The sequence below is a fragment of the Channa argus genome, chromosome 1 (assembly GCF_033026475.1).
Source record: "Channa argus isolate prfri chromosome 1, Channa argus male v1.0, whole genome shotgun sequence".
Classification (NCBI taxonomy): Eukaryota; Metazoa; Chordata; class Actinopteri; order Anabantiformes; family Channidae; genus Channa; species Channa argus.
In genome coordinates, this window is record NC_090197.1 from 16,101,529 (window position 1) to 16,124,438 (window position 22,910).

At 40.0% G+C, this 22,910-nt stretch overlaps 2 protein-coding genes across 2 annotated transcripts; both read right to left on the bottom strand.

Annotated features, from left to right (window-relative positions):
* Window positions 1-2,464: 2,464 nt before the first annotated feature.
* LOC137125663 (zinc finger protein 385D-like) lies at window positions 2,465-14,825 on the bottom strand. Its single transcript, XM_067501483.1, has 8 exons — window positions 14,670-14,825; window positions 12,299-12,414; window positions 7,179-7,286; window positions 6,438-6,606; window positions 5,128-5,379; window positions 4,869-5,050; window positions 3,311-3,412; window positions 2,465-2,931 (listed from the first exon to the last, which is right to left on the bottom strand). The coding sequence occupies exons 1-8, from the start codon at window positions 14,677-14,679 to the stop codon at window positions 2,689-2,691; spliced, it is 1,182 nt and encodes a 393-aa protein (XP_067357584.1). The 5' UTR covers window positions 14,680-14,825; the 3' UTR covers window positions 2,465-2,688.
* A 5,060-nt stretch (window positions 14,826-19,885) lies between these two features.
* On the bottom strand, window positions 19,886-22,283 carry LOC137125671 (ras-related protein Rab-25-like). The gene is made up of 5 exons (XM_067501512.1): window positions 21,974-22,283; window positions 21,302-21,497; window positions 20,947-21,140; window positions 20,431-20,511; window positions 19,886-20,349 (listed from the first exon to the last, which is right to left on the bottom strand). The coding sequence occupies exons 1-5, from the start codon at window positions 22,008-22,010 to the stop codon at window positions 20,222-20,224; spliced, it is 636 nt and encodes a 211-aa protein (XP_067357613.1). The 5' UTR covers window positions 22,011-22,283; the 3' UTR covers window positions 19,886-20,221.
* Between the last annotated feature and the right edge of the window lie 627 nt (window positions 22,284-22,910).

The window sequence follows — 22,910 nt, forward strand, 5'->3', positions numbered from 1 at the left end:
ATTATGGGGCGGTGATGGCTCAGTTGGTAGAGTGTCTCTGGGCAAGGCACTGAACCCCTAACAGCCCATTTCCATCCCCAGAGGTGCAGTGCCGGTCCAAGCCCGGTAGAAAGTGAGGAGGGTTGCATCAGGAAGGGCATTCAGCATAAAAACATTCTCAACTATGGCGACCCTGAACTCACAGGATTAAAAAAAAAAAGGTATTTAATTATCCTTGTCACAGCTCAAACTGTGGCACTGGTGATAGCCAGTTTTCTTTTTACCTTTACAAAGACCCACTCTAGTTTTTTATCCGTTTCTATGATAAACCAAGCTGCTGGCAGAAGACCCTATACAAAAATAAAAGAGGTATCTTTGCATCTAAAACTCATCAAAAAAATAGATTATATTGTGCAAAAACTGTGTGTCCAGTCTTAGAAGTACCAGTAGTATTTCAGTAATATTTTGACTTTACTGGGGAATAGATTCAGTATTTATCTCAATATATGTTAACTTACATTTATTATACACTATTTTGAAAGCAAGTACAGATTGCAATTGTTTTCAAAAGGTTTAGTTTCCATTTGAGTTTCATAAAAAAGGTTGTGGTCTAATTGTAAATACCCAAGACCACCTTTGTTTGAATATTTGAATTAAAGTGCAATGTGTAGAAATAAAACTGTTGCATCCTTATGCCAGAACCTTATTATAGAGTTTTCTATGTGAACAACTAGAAAAGCTGCACTCACATGGCCTACACAGCGTAACGGTAAATTAAAGAAATCCCTACATGCCAAGACGTTTCTGACTTGTGCTGACATGTGTTTACGTGTGCATGTGCGCATGCATGCCACAACTTCAATATAGGGATGAGACACAGAAAACCAGTGGAGTGAACAAAGTAGCAAGATAACCAAAGAAAGATGACAAAAAGTGAAAGGGAAAAAGCAGTGAAGGCTGGCAAGGGAATGAGCCAGGGAGTTAAGGGGCCAGAGGAGGCTGAATTCCGACAGCCTGTGGAGAACCGAGCATCCCACACACAGATGTTCACAATCCCAGACAATTAATAATCATAATAATAATGACTTCTGTGACAATTGGGAGGATTGGGAGCCAGTGGTCGATGGGATGACAATTCTGTGAGTTGGATGATAGAATTATTTACTTTGGCGTGGCTGCGGGGAGGCAGAAAACATCTCAGTAATTAATCTAGTTTGATGTCAGTTGGCTGACTTAGGAGCAAAACGAGAAGATAGTTTGAGAGGTCGCAGAAAGTTGAAAAGGCAGCAGCCACACAGCCTCTGACCTGTTGAGGTGAGTTTGGCCTCTGAGAAAAGATAAAAAGACAATAAATCACATAACATCAGCATGGGGTCTCATGAGAGATCGCGCAAACGTAATCAGTAGTTAAAGGTTTTATCACATGAGTCAGCCTTATGGAGAGACAGCATGGAAAAAACAACTCAGATCAAATCTAAAAGCCTGCTTGTCATATATTTAAACCATAAATTTGCTCCACAGATCCTCGGATCAGTGCTTGCACTGAAGCAGCAGAACACTTTCTCTCTATATCTCTAGGCTTTTAAAATTACATTGCTCAAAAAACATAAATTTACCAAAATGGGCTACATGCTGCTTGGGGCTGCATTGTAGTAGGCCTCGTCAAAAAGACAATAAAGTCTGACAGAACATTCCTGCTTTGATTTATCTCAGAGAAGGAAGCTGGAGGGTTTTGAGTTGGGGGTGGGGGTTAGACACAGGTTTATCTCTACCTTTAAGTAATAAATAGTTGGAAAAAGACCTAACCTCTCCTAAAGCCAAATAAAGGCTATACTGTAGATGTGTTTTTTTCATTTAGTGTTTAGGCAAATAGCTGAATCCAGACCAAGGAATATTTGTTTTGCGCACTGCTCGCAAAGAAGGATGAAATAGGCTCAGGTCAGAGTTATGGGTTTGGAAAGAGGTGATGTCTGACTGCGCCTCGACGCGTCTGGGTGAACACGTACGCAAGGAGGTGAAAAGACTAAGATAGATGTTTGTTCCTGGCTAGCATCTGATTTAATAAGTCTTTGGGAACAAAGATCCGTCTGAAGAACTGATGAATATTGTATTGGCACAATGGCACACGTTTTGAAGTATTAAAATAATGTTCGTCCTCATTTTCAGCAATGAATCCATGAACCTGCTTTCACACTCTGAAAGGTAATGAAGAGTTTGTGGGCAATCACATATTGGTATCCACAGCTATTGTTTATTCGAAAATAATAAACATCTTTAGTCGAGCATGGTCTTATTGGCTTTCATGCTTATATGCTTATGAGCACGCGCAAACACACACAGTTGTAGTCATCACAGAAGGTCACCATCCTGCATCTTTCTTAGATCATTACTAAGTTTAACTGGATGCTCTTGAATGATAGGGATTATCAGCATCTACAGAGCAGAAATGCTGTAACACGTTCTATGATGACTACTTCTGCGCATGCATTCACACACATTTATACACACGCACTCACATCAGATAATACTGTCTTTGCTTGTTTGCTGCTTTGTACTTCTTCCATCTCAACCCGTCTTATGGGTTTGGCATGATCCGTGATGCTCACAGTATCTGTTGGTATGTGGAGCACAGCAAGCACTGTCTTATACCACATCTTGTTCAAGTCTTCTTTAGGCTGTAGTTCAGAGCTGATTGAGATGTCGACGGGGTCAGTACGGGGAAAACAGAACCGGTGTGTGTGTGGAACAGATGGGTCCAGGGGCTGGATGCAGAAGTGCCTGGGGGAGTGGCTGACTCTGAAACATTGCTGGGCTTGAATGTGAGGCAGGCTGCAGAGGGAAGGCAGGCAGTGTTGCCATTGTGGCAGCAGCAGCAACAGAGAGTTGACGTTGTAGGAGACACGAGGCCAGAGGTTTGGTCAGATCTTGGTTGTTCTGTAGAGCCAGCTGGATCTGAGGAGGAAACACAGACAAAAAAACTGCAATCAAGACTTTTTTTCTCTCTAAAAAGGGAATTGAGCACTTTAAGTTTTAAACCAGAAAAGAAAGAGATAAGCTCATAGTAGGTTGCCAGTAGGGATAAAAGCTCTTTCTGTTACTGCCAAACATTCTTATCAAGAATCTGCTCTTCTTTCTAACATAATCTGCCCTTTTGTTCTTCTAGAAATCATAGAAGTTTTAGACATGCGATTCTTCAACCCATATGACTGACAATTTCTCTGGTTGGCAGTGGGGAGTGGAGCTTCCTGGAAGAGGCTCTGGAGAATCATCTCATGTACACAAACACAATGATGAGTGGTGAAAATAAATTAGAAAACAGCAGAGTACTCACTGTCTGGAAACTCTGATGACGCTGGGTGGGAGTGTAGGGACTGAATTTAGGCTTGGCTGGTTTACCTGCTGCTCTATCCTTGTGTCTTCTACTGCTGATGTGCTGGAGTGGAGAGAAAGACAGTTAAACACACAGATAAATAAACCCAGACACAGGCAGCAGTATAACGATGCAACAGAGAAAGCAAGAATGTGACAGTGGCCGTTGCTTGGAAATTTGAATAATTAGTGAAAAGGAAATTAAAGGAAGCCTAATCAAAGTTCCTGTTTGACGATTCAGGCAGACTGTTGATATTTTGTTGGCTCTGACTTTAAGGTTCAAAATATTCATGAGGGGCAGGTTTAGAAATCTTTTATGATTTGATTGACAAGCACAAACAGATGGCTTCGGCCCACGCAGCCTACAATCATCAGTGAACTGCTAAATATTCATGAGCACCTGGCCAAAGTTAACTTTTAAACAATAGTGAGATATGAAGACCAACACTATGCATTCATATCACGGACAGAGATGCTAACATCATATTCAAATGCTCGCTAAAACAGACTAAGCTTACCGGCTTGGAGCTCATTATCTTGAGGGATCTGTGATTTTTAACTCACCAGCAGCGACAGATGTGGCATGTTAACACTGTGATTTGGAATAAAAAAAGCATGGGCCTGACTTGCCTTGCTGTAATGTGCTACAGATAAAGTGATGATGCCTCTGTAGATGATTTATGCTGGCTCAGTGGTGTGATTGGCAAATGTTTGTGACAACTAACCTTTTTATAACTTTACATAGGCAAGAAGAACTAACGAGCAAGAAGTGTGACGAGCCGGACTCTTGTGTCATCTCGTCCATTGTTTGTTCGTCTTGAGCAGTGTTGACACTATAGTTAATTAGTGAGTTTTTAATGTTTTTTATTGTGTCATGCACATACAAGTTCCTGGCCCACACAAATCTAAAGGATACACACAAAAAAATACTGTTGCCATGGTAAAACACTAGTCAGACAAGATTATAACTCACAAACACAGAATTTTATCTTCTGTCTCAAGATCCCCAAATAAAATTGACACCAAATGAAAGTCTCTAACATGCAAAAACAATAGAATTGAAGGACACTTTTCTAAGAAGTGCATCCCTTAAATCGTTGCATAATGATCAATACAAACTAAAACGCACTTTGTCTTCAGTCACACTAGATTATTTGACAAAAAGCTTTTTCTGTTGAATGAGATTAATAAACCTGCCTGTTCAGTAGGAATGTACTTCTTTGTACATTTGTTTTTTAATTTGGGTTTGTATCTACATGAGAAACCTTGTGCATGTGTTTAGAAAAATGAATTTGCAAGAATGACCCAAAATAAAAGATTTTCACTTCACAGGAACCACTTAACCAGTTTTTTTTCTCATTTAAGTCCAACGCTTAGTTGTTTACATGATCTCATGTAAACTTACTATATCCACAATGTACTGCATTACAACCATATTGTGTCAAATTCATCTTAGAGGGAATCAGCACAAAAATATTAGACCTAAGCTTTGTTCTTCACATAGCATGTTGGCAGCTAACCTGTTTAAGCTGAGTCTCAGAGTTGACATGCACATTGCAAATCTCACAGTGGAAAGTTTTGTTCTGGAGTCCAGTTGACAACTCAGATGGTGCAGCCAACTTGGACTTGGCCCCTGTCCTTGGGAAGGACTTGATGGCTCCATCGCCACTTCTAGCCTCCAGCATTGTCTTGTGTTTTGTGCCTGGGCAGATATAATGTCACATGAGCAGAGTATTGTACAGTACAGCTAGGCTTCAGTAATTCAGTCAAATTTCTTACCACTGTTGTGGGCCTGCAGCTGCGAGGCAGAATTCACAGCCACTTTGCAGAGGGAGCAGTAGAGAAGACGTATAGCTTTCTCTTCTTCTGTCTCTTCCTCTGGAGCCACTTCCACATCACCGTGTCTGTGTACTTCTTTCTCTGTTGCCCGTTCGCAGGATGACAGAGAGGGGTCAGAGGATGGTTTCACACTTTCAGTAGTGACATCGCTCGACAGTACAAAGTCTGAGGTAGGGTTTGGGACTGGGCACTCTGCAATGAACCCAAGATAGAACAGAAAGACATGAAGACAATGTAAGCAGAAGAAGTGATGGTGAGAAAGACCAGGAAACATTCTTAAATATTCTTACACTGAAATTTCCGAACTCTTACAGGTTACACCTTAAAATAAGTAAACTCTTACCAGACTACAGGCGACTGTGAGCTCTGTCAACCTCCCTAACTGCACTAATAATCACTGATTTCCCATAGGATTTGCCTCCCAGCACCAAAATGAACAGTTACTTATAGCGAAGATTTGGATCATTATCTTTTATGAGGCAGACTTGTCGATGTTTCCTGTAAGAGTGTGATCTGTATTACGGATTTACTCTTTGCTAATAACAGTGATTGGCTCTGCATTCTCGAGTGGGTGTCTGTTTTTTACTATTGATTTACGACTCTTAGAGACCAAAAAAACTGTTTGCTCAAGTAATCTGCAGAGAGCTCTTCTGCTGTATCATCTTAACTTTGGAAATGAGCATTCATTCACTTATATACACTCATTCACTCATATTAAAAAACTTGGTAGTGTCGAGTACAAACTATCATCGTTTTGCTTTTTATGTTGTAGGACAATGTATTCTCTAAGCAATGAAATATCTTCATTACTATGCCCACACATGCAAATGTAGCTCATCAGCAGTGGAACACATATTTACACACACACACACACACACACATGTTGGAATAGAGTCGACACACATTATTTAAGTGCTTGTGCACACACAGACACACACAAAGCAGCTACACACATATCATATTCTAAGCATTTGCGGCGTGTTTTTGATCTGAGGAGGCCACTGAACAATGACAGTAAATGTAGACTTAAAGAAGGAGCAGAGAATAATGCTCCAACTTAATCTCTTCACTGTGAAACACAAAAGCAGCAGTAGGTACATGACCTCAAAGAGTAAAGTCATGACTGGGAAAAGAAGGTTGAAGCTTAACATTCATATATCTAACGCTGTCAGACATTGGATGTCTGCACACACATACATGCACACACAGACACACACAGAAGAATCATGCATGCCTGCAGAGGCACACACCTCCTGATGCTGTGTCAGAGCTGGAGGGCTGTGAGCAGGGTGACATGAGGCTTGGCGATGTGGTTTCCTTGGTGACTGGTTCAGAGGTCCTGATCTTTGAATCTGGGGTGTCCAGAGATTTAAACCTTTTTGCGTGTTTGGTGCCACTATAATGGGAAGAAGCCTGTGCCTGTGTGCAAACAGCAAACAAGGAGGCATGAACCAACTGCTTATTATTATTTAGTTATGCAGACCTGCCATTGTTTTTATTTTAAGCCACAACACATGACGTGAATGTGAAAAATGTAGAATCACCTCAAAGTTTTAGAGCTTGCTACTCTCACAGTAATTGACAGATGGCTTATTAAACAGACTTACACTGGGCAACAAGTAACAAGTTTGTAATTTTTTTTCTGATTTACATGCTTGCTTGCATCAGTGGCAATTTTTAGACATTGGAGTAGAACAGAAAGTAATTTGATGTTTACATACTCCATCTTACAATCCTTGACTAGCACGTACATGTACTTATTTCTTAATCATTTTAATAGGTACACAAATGTATTGTCTGAAATATTAGAGGTGTGATCATTTTGAAAATATAATACATCAGGCAGCACACCACAGAACCAGTAAAACAGCCAAACATAAGGGCAGGTCTCCTTAGTTGTTCAACTGTCATGTAAGGGTGTGTGTGAGAAATAAAAGCACCCTGAAAGAAAAACAATTTAAAGTGTGTGTTTCTCACATGACACCACTCACCTCAGAGTTGAACCTCACTCGACAGACGCCACAGGAACTATGCTTTCTCTTCAGCGGTGAGGTTAGCCCGAAGCTTGGGCCGATCAGAGCTTTATGGATGTGATCCATCTGCAACAAAAGAGGAGCGTAAAGTTAAGGTCATGACTGGTTTAGGATTGTGCAACAAAAGAGTAGGCAGAGAAAATGATCATCTAAGGTGGGGATGACATGCTGTCTGCAAGCAAATACCTTTCTTTCAAAAAGGCACACTATCTTAGCTTAGACGTGTTGTAAGAAACAGCTGAATAGAGGAGTAGTAGGGTGATGCCAAGTCATACAGGAGCACAATAGCAAACACACAGATGAAGTGTGTGTGACACTTACATACACTACTCACAAAACATTAGGGATATTCAACTTTCAGGTTAAATTTATGGAAATTCATGAAGTTCATGATACAGTGATATTATTATCACGAAAGTAGGGCATTTAAGTAGAAGCATGCAATTATTATTTCTTCATCTAAGACTATTTTTATTGAAACAAAAGCTAACAACAGTGGTGGCTATACCGCAACAAAAAATCTGGAGGTCTCAATAATTTGTCAATTGTTAGGTGTTGTCTTGGTCTTATGATGTCAAAATGTGAACAGCATGATGAGAGAGGACTGTGCAAAGTGTCACTGAGCGAGAACATTAGTGGTCGATTTATGGATCACATAATTTTTGCAGTTAATCACCTTGTTAGAGAAAAGCATGTTATCAATGAAACATTGAACAGTTGGACATTCGCAAAATTAGAGAAGGTCAAAGTAAGTTCACCTGTAAAGGTTACAGTGCATTTTAGGTACATTCTGAAATTTCACCAGAAAGTCGAAAATCCTTAACTTTTTGTGAGTAGTGTATAAGCACATGAGCATACACATAAACACATGCACGCACACACACACACACACGCACACACACACACACACAATGTACATTCTATAAAACCATAATAATAACAAAATATTTGCAAAACTTCTATCACAATTTATGTCAAGTTCAAAAGCATTGATTTGTGCCCTTGTTATAAATGTATGCTTTTATTTAAGTTCTACAGTTGCATTTCCCGATGATGCATTACATCCTAAAAAGTAACATAGCATGTGACTTTTTGCTGTGTAAAACATTCCATCCATTTGGACCACCGTGAAGCCACCATAATGGACAAACTACAAACTTTTTACAGACACCTTTAAAGCCTACAGGTGGTGTTTGTGTTTCCTCACCCAAATGTCTTCCAGGAAGACTCCATGACACTGACCCAGCAGATGGACTTTCCAGTCCAAAACAAAGGTGGGGTTTTGAAAAATTCCTTGCAAGGTCTGAGTAACTACCGTTATCTGTTGTAATCACACATCGTGTTGGGTTTGACTTTCTCCATGCTGATAAGCCATTACTTAATAATAAAATTACAGACATTTCATATCAAGACAATTTCTTTACAAGTAAAAGTAGCATCCAGTAACCCTAGATATCTTTGCATATGTCTGTGTCCTGGTATCTGACCACACAGCACAGTGCACCGCTGGAAGTTACCTACAGGAGGTTTTAATGAGCAAGTATATGTTCAGCAACAATAAACCCCAACTGGCCTTTTTTCGTGGAGCAAAACAGAACTATTTCCTGTGATGAAATGTATAGAGCCATATAATCAGCTACAACGAGGGAGGCTTTATGGAAATGTGGCTGGAGGTGACATAAAAATGTATGTGTTATTATGGGTCAGCCAACAAGTTATGTAAGCTCTGGGAACATACAGCACTTCACTGGAAATTGGTCTTGTTTCTTTAGTGTCAAAAATGAACTCTTTGGATTTAAGATGTCAAACTCACAACAGAATCTGTGTGTGTGTGTGTGTGTGTGTGTGTGTGTGTGTGTGTGTGTGTGTGTGTGTGTGTGTGTGTGTGTGTGTGTGTGTGTGTGTTCTTGCTAATTTTCTTTGATCATCACTCTTGGCAGCTACCCTGGAATGCATCTCTGTAGTCACCGGGCTCTTATCACTCTCTGTTTCCCTACAGCTGTTTAACTCAAACAAATGTAAACGCAAACATAGTTCTTTTCAGCACGATGTGTAACAATACACACAGCCACAATATGGTAAAACTTTAAATGTTTAGCATAATGCAGCCCTGGTTTTTGTTTCTCTGAATGGGGCTTAACATCAGTAAAAAAACTTGTCTCGGCTCCATCCTCACTTCTCAGCCCCAAGGCTTCTGTATCACCATCTGACCTGCTATCACACATTCCTCACCTCACCCCTCCATCTGTTCCTCTCACAACCCTCTGCCTCTCACTTTGTCTCTGTCTGATCAAAGTCACCTTCCTGCCTCCCCATAGATGCTCTCTCTTACCCTTCCCATCCGCTCCTAACTCTCGGATGAACTAGCACCTGTGGCAAAGTCAGTTTGACCTTCTTACTCATTGGCTCTTCTGTATTTCTCTCTCTCTCTCTCACACACACACACAAGCACACACACAAACACTAAATCACCTCCTGAAACAAACCAAATTCTGCCCATGCACTCTCTGCTTATTGTGACATTAAAAGCAACAAATTCAGTGGCTGATACAGTAAATAAAGGTTTGACATCTACCACACAATACCACTTATAATCAGCACATTCTCTCTGGAAACCTCCTCACACACAGAGTGTCAGACATGCTCAGCTGCAGGCAGTAAGTTATGGCTGAAACATATGGCCAAGTGAAGAAAAGCAGACTTTTACCTGGAGCCAAGGCAGGAGCCTCAACATTTATAATGATGAATGTTCCTGGATTTACACTGTGTAACAGTCCAACAGCTATGTGTGAATGCAAAATGTCAAGCTCCTAAAAAAAAGGTTGGGTTGTGATGAATGTGCTGCAGCTTTTAGTTGTCATTTAAATTATTATTTTCTCTGAAACAAAAACAAATTTTTTGATTCTCATTTTATGAAAAACACTGTCAAACTACAAGTCACACTGGCTGGCGAAGGCACGTTTTGCAGCACTGAATCCCTGGCTCACGACAAACATCCACACACACGTGCGCTCAACCGCGTAACCATGACAACCTACATGTGGGCACCAAACAAACTCCTGTGCAGTATTTTACAGAGGCCAAAACACACACTGTATCTGCATTCACAGGAGAATACAGACTTATAAACACACACACGCAAAAAAAACCCACACATTCCAGGCTACAACACTGGCAGCAAGAGTTTAGCTGAGTTTAGCTGCCCACAAGTTTACATTTCAAATCAGAGAAGGGCAAAGATTTCATTTGCTAGTTAGTTTGCAGACAAGTTATAGTTAGGGAACAAGTTGATTCAGATTTTTCTTTCCTTCTGTTTTTCTTTTTTATTTATATATTGTTTTTTAATATTAGGTTTCTGTTAAAATTAATGTTATAAATACATATAAATCAACAGAGGAATGTGTGACATTGATCTCAAATGTGTCGTCTATTAGCTGAACACAGTTGCCCTTTAATCAAATAAATTAAAAACTATTTTGCTAAAGGAGAATTTAAGTCATTGTTAAGCAAAAATTCCAAATATTGCCTGGTTCCAGCAGTTTGGGGGATTTACTGCTTCTCCTTGTCATTTATGATAATAAAATCAGTATCTTTGGCTTTTGGACTGGTAATATAAAACGTGAAAACATTTGAATGGGTTACATTTGGCTCTGGGTAAATTAAAGGGACATTTTTGTACTACTTTCTAATCTTCATTATTTTTCTAACTACAGAAGAAATAAAATGAAGAAAATGAGAGAGACAGCAGTCATAAACAGGTGGAAGAGGAGGTGAGATAATTTGCTAACTTACTCTATAAATGACACAGCTAATCTAGGACATGTGAAAAAAAGTAATGTTTTGATTTTTTAAAACTTTTTTCATTCTATTTTGGATTATTTGTAGTACATCAAGAGGAGGTTGAATGGTGGGTCAGTGGACAAAGTGATGAGGAGCTGAAAACCCTAAAAGCAAGAAAAGTGGATAAAGCATGGGGGAAGACGATGGAGTAGACAAAGTGGAAAATACACACGAAGAGAGGGCTGACCTGAACTAAAGTGGAAGGGATGGATATGAAGGCTGGAGAGTAGAAGAAAGAAGGGTGAGATGGAAGGGGAGGGAGCAGAGACCCAGACTGATGTCTGATTTCTCCTCGGGTGGCAGAATGGCTTTTTGATAGAAACAGACAGAACAGAAAGTGGCTACATAGAAACACTCACAGAACAAATTTACTAACAGCAAATTCCACAATTCAGCACACAAACATGCAATTCTCTCTTTTTTTTTAAATCATCAGTTTGTCTCTCTCTATCTCACTTCTAAACATCTAACAGCACATGATGGTTTACAGAAGAGAAGAGGATCTAAAAGAAAATAGTCACTTTTGTTTCAGCGTCGATAAGACTCAGTGATGGGCTTGTGAATGGCTTTCAGCCTCTTCATTTCAAGTTTAGCTTCGAATTGGGTTTGGTACGTTTGTTTGGTACGGTATGTTTTTTTAGCTTTCATGTCTTTAAGCCAAATACACACAAAAAAATTTTTGTTATCGTAAGTGAATTTACCAAAGTAATGTAATTAAATAATATTATTTTTACACCATTGATGGAGGCCATAGAGTTTACTCATATATAATACAGCCAGGGGTATATTAAGATATGCAGCACGGTTCCCCTGTAAACCAGACATCAGCCCTCAGCCCTGCCTGACACATCAACACTCCTTGGGGCATCCACTTGGCCATCTTTAGTTCTCGTCACGTTCACCCTTCACAAACACTGTGGCAGACAGCTCTAAGAAAAGCCCTGTGTGAGGAATACCAAGGAACCCGCTCCACCCCCCATGTTGTGTGGAAATGTCACAGTTCTTTGCTTCAGAGGTGATATATTTGGAAATGTGTAGGCAGTGCACTCATACATCTGTGTATTAAAAAAATACCTCCACGCAGGCACACTATTCCATGAAACAAACACCTCCACTTGCAGAAGAAATTGTCACAATAATGAGAAGGATTGAGGTTTTGATATTTTCAAAAGGGCTGCAGAGTACAGTTAAGTGAGAGTGTTGTTGCCATGACAACTACGATGACTGACAGTACTCACATCAGCGAATCCAGGCAACAGGTGGAAGGGGAGGACGGGCTTCGCATCAGGGGAGAGCTGGGACCTGCCCAGCGTGGGACGGGCCAGCGGCTGCAGAACGCTGTGACACACATTACCTATGAGACAGCACAGCAGGGATGAGACAGGTAGACAGACAAACATATGGAGCAGTGACTGAATACAGAATGTGTGATTGTTTTTAGATGATGATGATGATAATGATGAACACTATTAGACCAGAGAGAACAAAAACTTTTTTTTTATTTTTTTTAGCATTCACCAAAAGCATGTCTGCTTGTATTATTTGTTTGTGATGGACAGAGTTTTGAGATCCTTTTCCTTTGGTCAATTCCAGCCCTATCTTCTTTACATCTTTGTAAGCAGGTGTTGTTAAAGACATTTTTATTTATAGACCTGTAATTGTTTGGGGTCAAAAATATTTTTACAATCTGTCATATATCAAATAGTTTTGATACTTGCTTATAAATCTTTTGCAGTCAATAACACCAGAAGTCTGAATCACCATGCTAGGTTTCTTCCCTGAAATGCTCTGCCAGGCCTTTAACTGCACCTGTCTTAGGTTCAAACTTGTCTGAAGTTCCTTGTTTCGCCTTTAGCAGATGAAATGCATGCTCTGCTGGAGTCAGGTCAGGCTGACATGGCCATTGTAGGCTACTCCACTTATTTACCATAAAAAAGTCTTAGGTTGCTTTCACAGTATGCTTCAGATCACTGTGTGCCTCCATTGAGTTTTAAAGGATTTGGCTGAATCTGACCAGATACAGTAAAATAGCCCTAAATAATTCATCCTGCTGCTTTTGTCAGCAGTCACATCATCAATAAATATAAGAGACGCAGCTCAGTTGGCAGCCATACATGCCCACGCACCGACACTACCTCTGCTTCACAGATGAGATGTTATGTTTGGGATTATGAACAGCTCCTTTCCTTCACATCCCTCTGGTGCAAACTGATCTTTGGCACATTTGTCAATAGAAGTTTGTTGTTGTTTTTAACACATTTCTGACTACTTTTAACCTGGTATTTACAGAAGTCTACTCTTGACTTTGACTGATCTGCCTTTTGCAGGATGCTCTTCATATGATCAACAGTGGGGGAAGGTTTTTGCATCCAAAACATTCTTCTTCATTCACCACATTTGTTTTCTGTGGTCGTCCAGGCCTTTTGATGTGCCTGAACACACCCTTGCATTCTTTCACCCAAATAAGTGGGTTTTCCGCAATACCTGACTCGAATCCAGTTTAACGTGAATTCCCCTTGGTAAAGGAAAAACAGAAGGCAAAACACTCACAAGCAGGAGCTGAAAACAGGTGCATAAGTTACATCACATGCAATTAGACTAAACTTTCTTTAAATATAGGATCTTCAGATTGTGTACTCAGGTGCTCTCTCATGCGAAGATACACGCGCGCGCGGACAAACACACAGGCAAACAACCAAACACAACACGAAAAAAAAATTAGACCCAAACACTCAAATATATTAACACAAGTCCACAAAAACGCGCGCACACTTGCAGCCTCACACACACGCACACACACACATTTGCACGTTCACACATATGGTTCTGGTTCAATGAGGCCACACAAGTGATGTGTGATAATGGTGTGGTTTGTGCTGCTGAGTCCTGATTAGTGAAGTTTGTTTTCTCGTTTACATATTCTCTGAGCTTGATTATAGTTTGTTATAGGATCAGCCCCGCGTGTGTGATTATTATAATCAAAATCACAACACACCCTGCCCCTGGTCTGATTGCCTTTAACTAGCTGAAGTCACGTCTCTGCGTCTTTCCGCGTACATAATACCGTAGGACTGTATTGGAGCTTTGACATTTGTAAGAAATGTCAAGAAACACGTGGACGAGATGCCAGAGTATGCATTCACGACCTCAAATGATCACTTTTTAAAAATAAAAAATAGTAATAAAAAGCAATGATAGTTTGTATTCTTTTTCGTTTATCCATTTAGAGTTTTCCCTGTAGTTAAAGATCCTACATATAGGCAAAATGGGTGAGCGTAATTCATAAGTGTGTTTTCTTCTTTATTTTTGCTCGTTTGTGTGCTTTGTGCTAATATATTTGTGTAGAAATTCCCCTTGTGACTGAAGAAAGCAGGAGGATTATTGGAGAGTCATGCGCAACAATACTAACCTATAAACTAAAACAGATGTAAAGAGCACGAACTTGATTTTTAATTCTAAAAGATGCATTGAGTAAGCTGCCTGTGTCTAACAGGTGACCGACTTCACTAAGCTTTCATCATATGCAACGTAGCAACAAGTGACTTCGCTGCATTACTATTGCCCAAAAAAGTCTTTGGAGATTAAAAGCATAACGCATAGTTTACGTACCAAAATACATGGCCGCACCGAGTGGAATCCGACTTTTCACTGTTCGATAAAAGTCTCTTTCATGTCCAGGAAGAAATTAGGCTTCGCGTCTTTTCCACAGTCTGTCTCTTCTCGGTATCTCTCTCCTGCAGCACCGCTGCTGCTCCTTCCCATCTGGATTCCCTCCTCCTCCTAACTACCCGCCCTCTTCTCTTCCTCCTCCTCCTCCTCCTCCTCATCTTTTTAGGATCCTTCTACAAGTCTGCCCCTGTATCTACATCTCCCAGAAATCTGCTTTTAATTCAGTAAATAGACGGAAATTACCCTAATGAGTGTACCACCCTAGCTTGGTTGGCAACCACTTGGTGCCAACATACACAGAGCAAGAGGCAAATTTTGGGTTTGATACAACATTGTGTAAGAACACAACACAGAAACAAAATATGTCTCATATATATCAAAGTAATTAACTTAGCTTACAGCAACTGAAAATGCAACGGTATGTTCGAAAGAATGAAGGGAAATCCTTTTTGTCCTGGCCCCCATGTGAGTTTTTGTTTGCAGGCTTCCATCCAGGGGTTGCTACAGTTTGCAAGGAACCACTTGTTGATCTTATGTTTTCCCATTCTGATTCCCTTTCCTCTCAGGCCCATGGTATTTTTAGATGCATCCTGAAGCATTAGCTGCATAGAAAGGAAAGTGCACATGCAACATACGGTAACAGTCCAGTCCAAACAGAGCAGACTGTCACACATATGCATATATATGTAGATACATACACTTTTGCATGCTTTAACAACTGTATCCACTCAGTCATACTTAAAAAAAATATTGTGTCCAATTCTCTCTCTCTATCTCTCTCTCCCCCCCCCACACACACAAATCCTCAGAGAGTTTTGATGCACTATATCTCTTGTGACCTTCGTTCAACTCACTTGTCTCCAAGCCCAATCATATTTCCCGCATATCAGGAATGTGGACAACAACATGTGATTTCCCACAATCCAAAACTCTAAGGGGATTTAGCACAGGCTGTCAATTAAAATGCAAAAAAAAAATTTTCTGTGTGCTCTTACTCTGGAAGTAACAGGCATTTGAATTGAAATCGGAAAATCTTTCTGATTAATGAGCGAAGATCTCACTACAACAAAATGTACAGACAAATAATACAGAATGCAGAAAGGGCCCATTTAGGGTCAAAGATTTTAGTGAAACAAAATAGTATCTGAAATCATGTATAAGGTATTGTTGCACATGGGACATTTCTGAATCATTGCATCTGGCCTGTATCTTTAACCACTTGCTCAGTGGACCAAAACCTGATGAGGAGAAAAACACAAATGGAAAGATCTACTCATAAACTCAATTTATGCCCTTTTTTGCCACCTAGAGTATTGCCAGACATTTTGTGTTTATTTGAGAAAGTGCAGAGCACTTTAACACTGAGTGGTATTATTGCCTTTTTTACCCCTTCATTGGAAGGAGCAGCTGAAAAGTTTCTCCCAGAGTTGAATATTTGGAAGGTTGATGTTTAATTTTTTTAGCCAGATGTCTTCATTCTCAAGTGTAAACATTGTGCCAAGGTAAGAAATCAACACTGAAGTGTTAGTGTGAAACTTCTGTTGTCTTAAAATGTTGGGCTAATGGTTAAACACCTCCGGTTCAGTAGATTATTGGTCAGGCCTGGTTCATGAAACTAGGCAAACGTGTTTGTGGACAGAAATATATATTACACTAATGTGACTAAAAAAGTTTCATTGCATTCACTGACTAAAATGTGATCTGCCTCATACTTACCAGATGTCATCACTTAGGTGCAAATGCAGGGTCAGCAGCACCTGTCACACTGGAGTTAATATGTTAATGAAGACCCTATTTTCACTCCGAGGAGTCTCAGGTTTCAGCTGAAAGCAGCACTCAGTGCAGCCACTTTACACCTGCAGCCGTTTAGCATCACACGCTCAAACACTGTGGCTGTCATGGCAACTGAGGTATGTAATATTTGAAGCTGAGGCTCTCTCAGCTCTGTTTGTTGCCGGCAACCTGTTTAATTACATGCTGGAAAGGAATCTTGTGACCCCAGCTGGGCCTTGAATACAGACGGCCAAGCACAACAGATTTGTAATGAAATTAGAGGCTTTTAAAGGAGTTAATTGAGTAAAATGTACAGGGAAGTGATGCAACCACACATGTACAAACACGTGCTTATGGGAACAGATTTTTAGCATTTCTTTTAATCTCATAATAAGCTGAACTGAGACTAAACAGCTCACATTTTTAGATAAACTCAAAATTTTCTCTGCAGTCACCTCCAGGCAGTCATCTACCTCCCAGCTTGTTTTTTCTTCAATTCATATTTGGGGGAGTGGAGAGTCTAAATACACAGCCACCCATCAGCTCACCTCTTCTTTTGATTGGTCGCCATAACAACATCACCATGGTAATCAACTAGCATTGATTTTGATTCTATTTATGTGATGATGTCAGCTCACGTGGAAATCTCTCATTTGTGTTCTCAACACACATGCAGTGACATCTGAGGCAGGATGATGGAGGAATGTAAGCTGTCACACTTTTGTATTTGGACTTTGGTTTTGTTTCTGTCTTACACGACCAGATGCAAGCATGCGCTCTCATATGGTACTCACATTTTAGCGAATTTGAAAGACTAACAAACAACCCTTGTGACAGGTTCATTTTCATGTCTAATGTCCACTCAAACAAATTCCTTTTATTCAAAGAACTTTACAGTTTGACTCTAATTAACCAGTAACACACACCCAGAGATGCTGATGACAGTCTTTGTCCAATCTGGGTGGAATATCTTGCTCAAGGGCATTTGGATGTGTGGACAGTAGGGCTCCCTAGTAACTCCCTAAGCCAAAGCCAATCCAATAAAAGACGACTCCAAATTTGGGGATTTTCCTTTTTTTGAATAAGCAGGAGGATAAAGTGTTCATAAATGGGTTACGTTTTCTTTCCCCCTGCCTCCTAAAGCTAAATTAATAACCATTGGATCAGCTGAAGAATTCATTGCCACAAAGCTGTAAACACAGCTGATTTTCTTAGCTCATAAAGAGTTGATGTTTTGGAGATATGTGGTTTTCATAAGACAACAATGATGAGCAAAAGTTCCACAGTATATTTTGTTTGTGGGCTGTTTTGTTAGCCCTGTGTAACTCACAATTGAAAAAAGTTCAGATGTGATGTTGGGAAGTTGCTTCACTTGTGGGAATAGGGCAGCAGTAAAGAAAGACAAAAGGGATGATGGATTTCATAACTAAATGTGATGCTGCATCTGTAAATTCTTGGAGAACAAGATTCCTCAGAGAGACTAAATGCTGGACGAGAATTGTAAACAGGTCTGTGTTGGGGTGAGAGGTGCCATACCACTCACGACTTAAGCATACTGTACAGTATGTGAGTCTTTGCTTCAGACCTGCTTTATACAGACTACATATGTGTAGTAGCATGTGGTTAATAGCCACCACATGTATGTGCTAAATCAAACTCCTCTGAGAAACCTTACTGTTAAAGAGTAAAGGTCCAAAAATGTTCACGGATCCAAGTGAAATTTTGTGAGAATCTGCAAAGTAATAGAAGATACGTTTTTATTAGTTATTCAGTCCTTCTGTAAGAGCTTGTCAGTTCTTTTAATTTCATGATTTTTGCAAACATAACCCTTACTCCTAGGCTCAGGAAAAGCGGAGATGTACAGATTTAATGACCAGGCTTCAAACCTGTGCAGCCTGCATGGATTATTAAACCAGATGCTTTTACTCAGCTCATGAAAATATTTTCATTCATAGGAAATAATTAAAAATGTAATGTCTGATGCAAAGTCTTCTTTATCACATTTTCATGGGAGAAATTTAATAAAAACATTTGTGGTCACTTCACTGTAGCAAAATGATCAGTGGCAGAGAAATCTTGCTTGGGGACATTGTGCACACATCCACACAGACTCACACCACAGTAAAAGCTCCTTATGCACATCTGTGAGCCAGAGATAGAGTACTATCTGTCTAGGATGTCATTAACCACCACTGCTGTAGATTTATATTCTCTCAGTCAGGCAACATGAGCCAATCCATTTACGTTCATAGTCTGAGGATCATCCGCACGCGCGCACGCACACTCACACATGCACACACAGTAACATAAAGTCTGTGAATGAATTTACTATTTGTGGGAAAAGCGTAAATTAATTCCCTACATTGATTAGCTTGTCAAAAGGGCATCGTATGTTGTTACCACGGTAACAACACTGCAACACCACATGAGCTTAATGTCATGATCATTAATGGACTGAACAGTAAGGGGTGAGATGGTAGTAGGATAATATGTACTGGAGTTATTAGGGAAATGAAAGTGGGAACAATTGCATTGAACTACTGAGTCCTGAAGCTTCATTTCAGCTTAGAACATCAGTACTGCCACCTACAGGCAGACAGCTGACTGTTTATTAGTGGTCCCCCACATGGTTTGAGCATGACACCCTTACAGACACCATACAGGCAGTATATATACATATGGGAATAGTTTTTGAATTCTTGTTTCTGACTAATGTGTTTTTGTTTTGTATTTTCACAAAAAGGTTTTATAACCTCTGAGCATTAAAATGACATCTACTATTTCTCCTCATAAATGAAAAAGCCAGATTGCACAAAATGCAAATAATTTTTAATTTTCAATGTTAACAGCTGGGCACCAAATTTCTGCATGTGCATTAAAAATATGTCACACACATCACACTATTGCACACTGAATTTCGGACCAGTTTCCTTCCAAACTACTTGTCAAACAGTCATACTTGCAAACAAACATCTTATGCTCATATACGATTTAAGGTGAACAACTTTCACCATTGCAGTAAGTGAACATGAAAACAGCCTGCTCGTGTCAAACACGGCACACTCTTCATAGGTGTACATCAGTTTGCACAGTGAAGTCAAACATCCAAAAATAAGCAAAAATAGGCTTTGTTATTGGAAGCTAATGATTTAAGTACTACAGCCCTTTTTCTAATTTCCATTTCTAGTAATTTGCTTGAGAGCTCCAAGATTTATTATTTTAACCCTGCAGGTTGAGAATCACTGTATATACTGTCTGATGCTATGAAACAGACTCTACTTCACATCCTGCTCCTGTCTATTTTGTCTTTATCTTGTTAAGATTATTTGTCTTGTGTAGTTAATATGTTTGTGTTTTGTGTGGTAATTACACGCAGACAGAAATAACAACATAACATAAATAATTTATTCCACGTTAATCCCAGTGCATATCATTATAAAAGCAAGGCAACTTTACAACTCCTCTTTAAAAATACAAACACGAGATAAAACAACAATTTACTATCTATAGTAAAAATGCCCCTTAACCACCACAAGAACTAAAGTGTATAAAATATGGATGTTTTAGAGTTAGATGCACTTCTCCATTTAAGGAGGTTTGATTGCTCAAATGTGAAGCAGGTACATCTTAGGTAGGTTGTCACGATTGAGCTTGAAAAAAATCAAGCGTGACGTTGATTCAACACGGACAGAGCAGGTATTAATGGGGAGAGCAGTCTGTTAGGAGCTCTTGCAGCAGCTTCTACGCTCCTCTTGTGCCTCACTTGTTGGTCCCATTGGGCTGGATAGGGTCACAGCGCTGATAGAGCCACGGGTCACCTCTCTGCTGGATACCTTCTTATGGATGGCTGGAAATGACGGAGATACGTCAGTAGATGTTTCAAAGAAAATGGAAGAACAGTGTTTTGACAAAGGAACTAAAGCCCTACCTGTGAGGACTTCATTAAAAGCGGCTTCAACATTGGTGGAGTCCAGCGCTGATGTCTCCATATACAGAAGTCCTCTCTTCTCTGGATTGATGTAGGTGTTAAGAGCAAATAAGCCACAGTCAACAAACCGGGTCATATTTTGGGAGCAACATGAAAAGAAGAGAATATTTCTATGGATCACAGACATCATGAAAAGACATACATACAAAGTCCACCATCAAAGCTCAGTCGCTTACAACTTGTTGCTCAATCATGAAAAACACTTCATCTGAAGGTTTTCAGTTCAGATTACGTTATCAGCGGGGGATCTGGAGGAGCATGTCAAGTCTACAGTCTCTGTGACATGATAAGATGAAAAAAGATAAAAACTCCAGATGACGTAATCAGTAGCCTTCTAGTTGCATTTGATATAGGGACAGCAGAGGCTAGTTTATTACCTTTCATATACATGCAGTCCCCAAACTAGGACCATAGGAAGAACTTGGACACGGGTGCCGTTGTCCTGTCCTAACTTACCTGCGAAGTCCCTGGCCTCCTCTGTGGGCACCGTCCTGACTCTGTTCAGGTCTTTCTTGTTTCCCACCAGCATGACCACCATGTGAGGGTCTGCGTGGTCGTACAACTCTTTCAGCCATCGCTCTGCACTTTCATATGTCAGGTGCTTGCTAATGTCGTAAACCAACAGGGCTCCAACTGCTCCCCTGTAATATCTGAGTTCACCAGGTGAAAGAGACCAAACATACAGTACATAGGTTGGATCTCTGTAACATACACTGAATTCAGTAAATAATTCTTACGTTTTGATTGTGTCTATTACTCATTTATATATAGGGGTGTGTGTGTGTGTGTGTGTGTGTGTGTGTAAACCTACGCTGAGGTGATAGCCCTGTAGCGTTCCAGCCCTGCTGTGTCCCAGATTTGAGCTTTTATGGTGAAGTTGTCCACCTGAACAGTCCGCGTGCTGAACTCGACACCAATGGTTGTACGACTTTCATGATTGAACTCATTCTTGGTGAAGCGAGACAGAAGGTTGCTTTTTCCCACACCAGACTCTCCTATCAAAACAACTACACAAGGACAAAGTATGTCAAAGTAACAGTGAGAAAAGCATAAATTCAACAGGATATGTTTTTGTAATAAATGAGATATGTTTAATCTGATTTTAACAAGTGTAGACTGTCACATACACGAGACCTAGACATTATGACATCACTTTAACGTGGCAGAGCTCACTTGTAGTTGACTTCACTTTGGAATGAATGGAATGAATATTCACTTTTGGTATTTGTTATTAAGAGAAATAAGAAATCAGGAAATGTAAGACCATTTTTTTCTAACAGGTCAAAGGTCAAAGAGTTTACAACCAAATGAAGAGAGAGCCATTACTTCCTCATTTCCCTCTGACACTCCTCCTCAAAAACTGGAGCAGGCAGTTACACACAGAGCTACACCAGACAGCTTAGAGTTCTACAAAAATACAGTAATATACACAAAGTTTTTTTTCTCTTCCTCCACAATCACAGCTTAAATAAACCTGGCTCACCTTTAAAGACAAAATTGTATGACTCATCAGTTCCCATGCTGCATCCAGTGGTGAAGGGGTTCTTGTCTCACTCAGTAAATATCCTGAAGCCACTTTAAATGTTAGCTTCCAAAGTAAAAAGAGTTAGACAAAACACATAAAAGACACAGAGTCACTCCTCTTTGTCCCTCCCAGTGTGGAGAGGAATAAAAAGAAAAATGGAGTAAAAAAATTGAGTTCCACCAAGCTGCTTCCTTCTTGACGTGGGGATAAAGTTAGCTCCTGATTGAGAAAAGACGTGAGTCCTGTGGCCTGCCGATCCCTCGTCAGCTGACACCCATGGGAGGGCTGGTGGGGTTGGGAGCAGGTGAAACAGGTACAACCACTCAAAGGAACAGACTCCACCCTCTCCTATGCTCTCCTTCCATTCAAGCGGCTGTTCATTTGTATAGAAATAGACCTCACCTAACAGGTGGAACTGTGTGCCAGAGCATGTTGTAATTTTGCCACTTGTCTCATCTCTACAAGGATGTGCACGTAGACTGTGATTTGACCTGATGTATTACTTTTGTAAGATTTCAGTTGTACTTTTCCAAAATACAGATTTATATGTATGTAAAAAGTTATAAACAGTGTATTCACAGGTCAGAATTTTACAGTACTGTATTGTGTTTATTCTTACACTTTAAGTCTGTGACAATTTAAGACATAATACAGCGTTATATTATCCATCACTGGGTAAGGATATATTTTCAGCTTAACGATTGCCAGAACAATGTAGATCAAAAGCTCCAGAAAAGACATAAATAATATTCCAAGATAGTTGAGTTTAGCTGCTTGGTTTGAATAGGAATTTGCATAAAAGAACCACGTGATCTAAAGCAGAAATTGTCATTGTTATTTCTAGTTTAAAACTTGGGGAAAAATGCATGACCTGCGGATTACTGAAAACTATTTT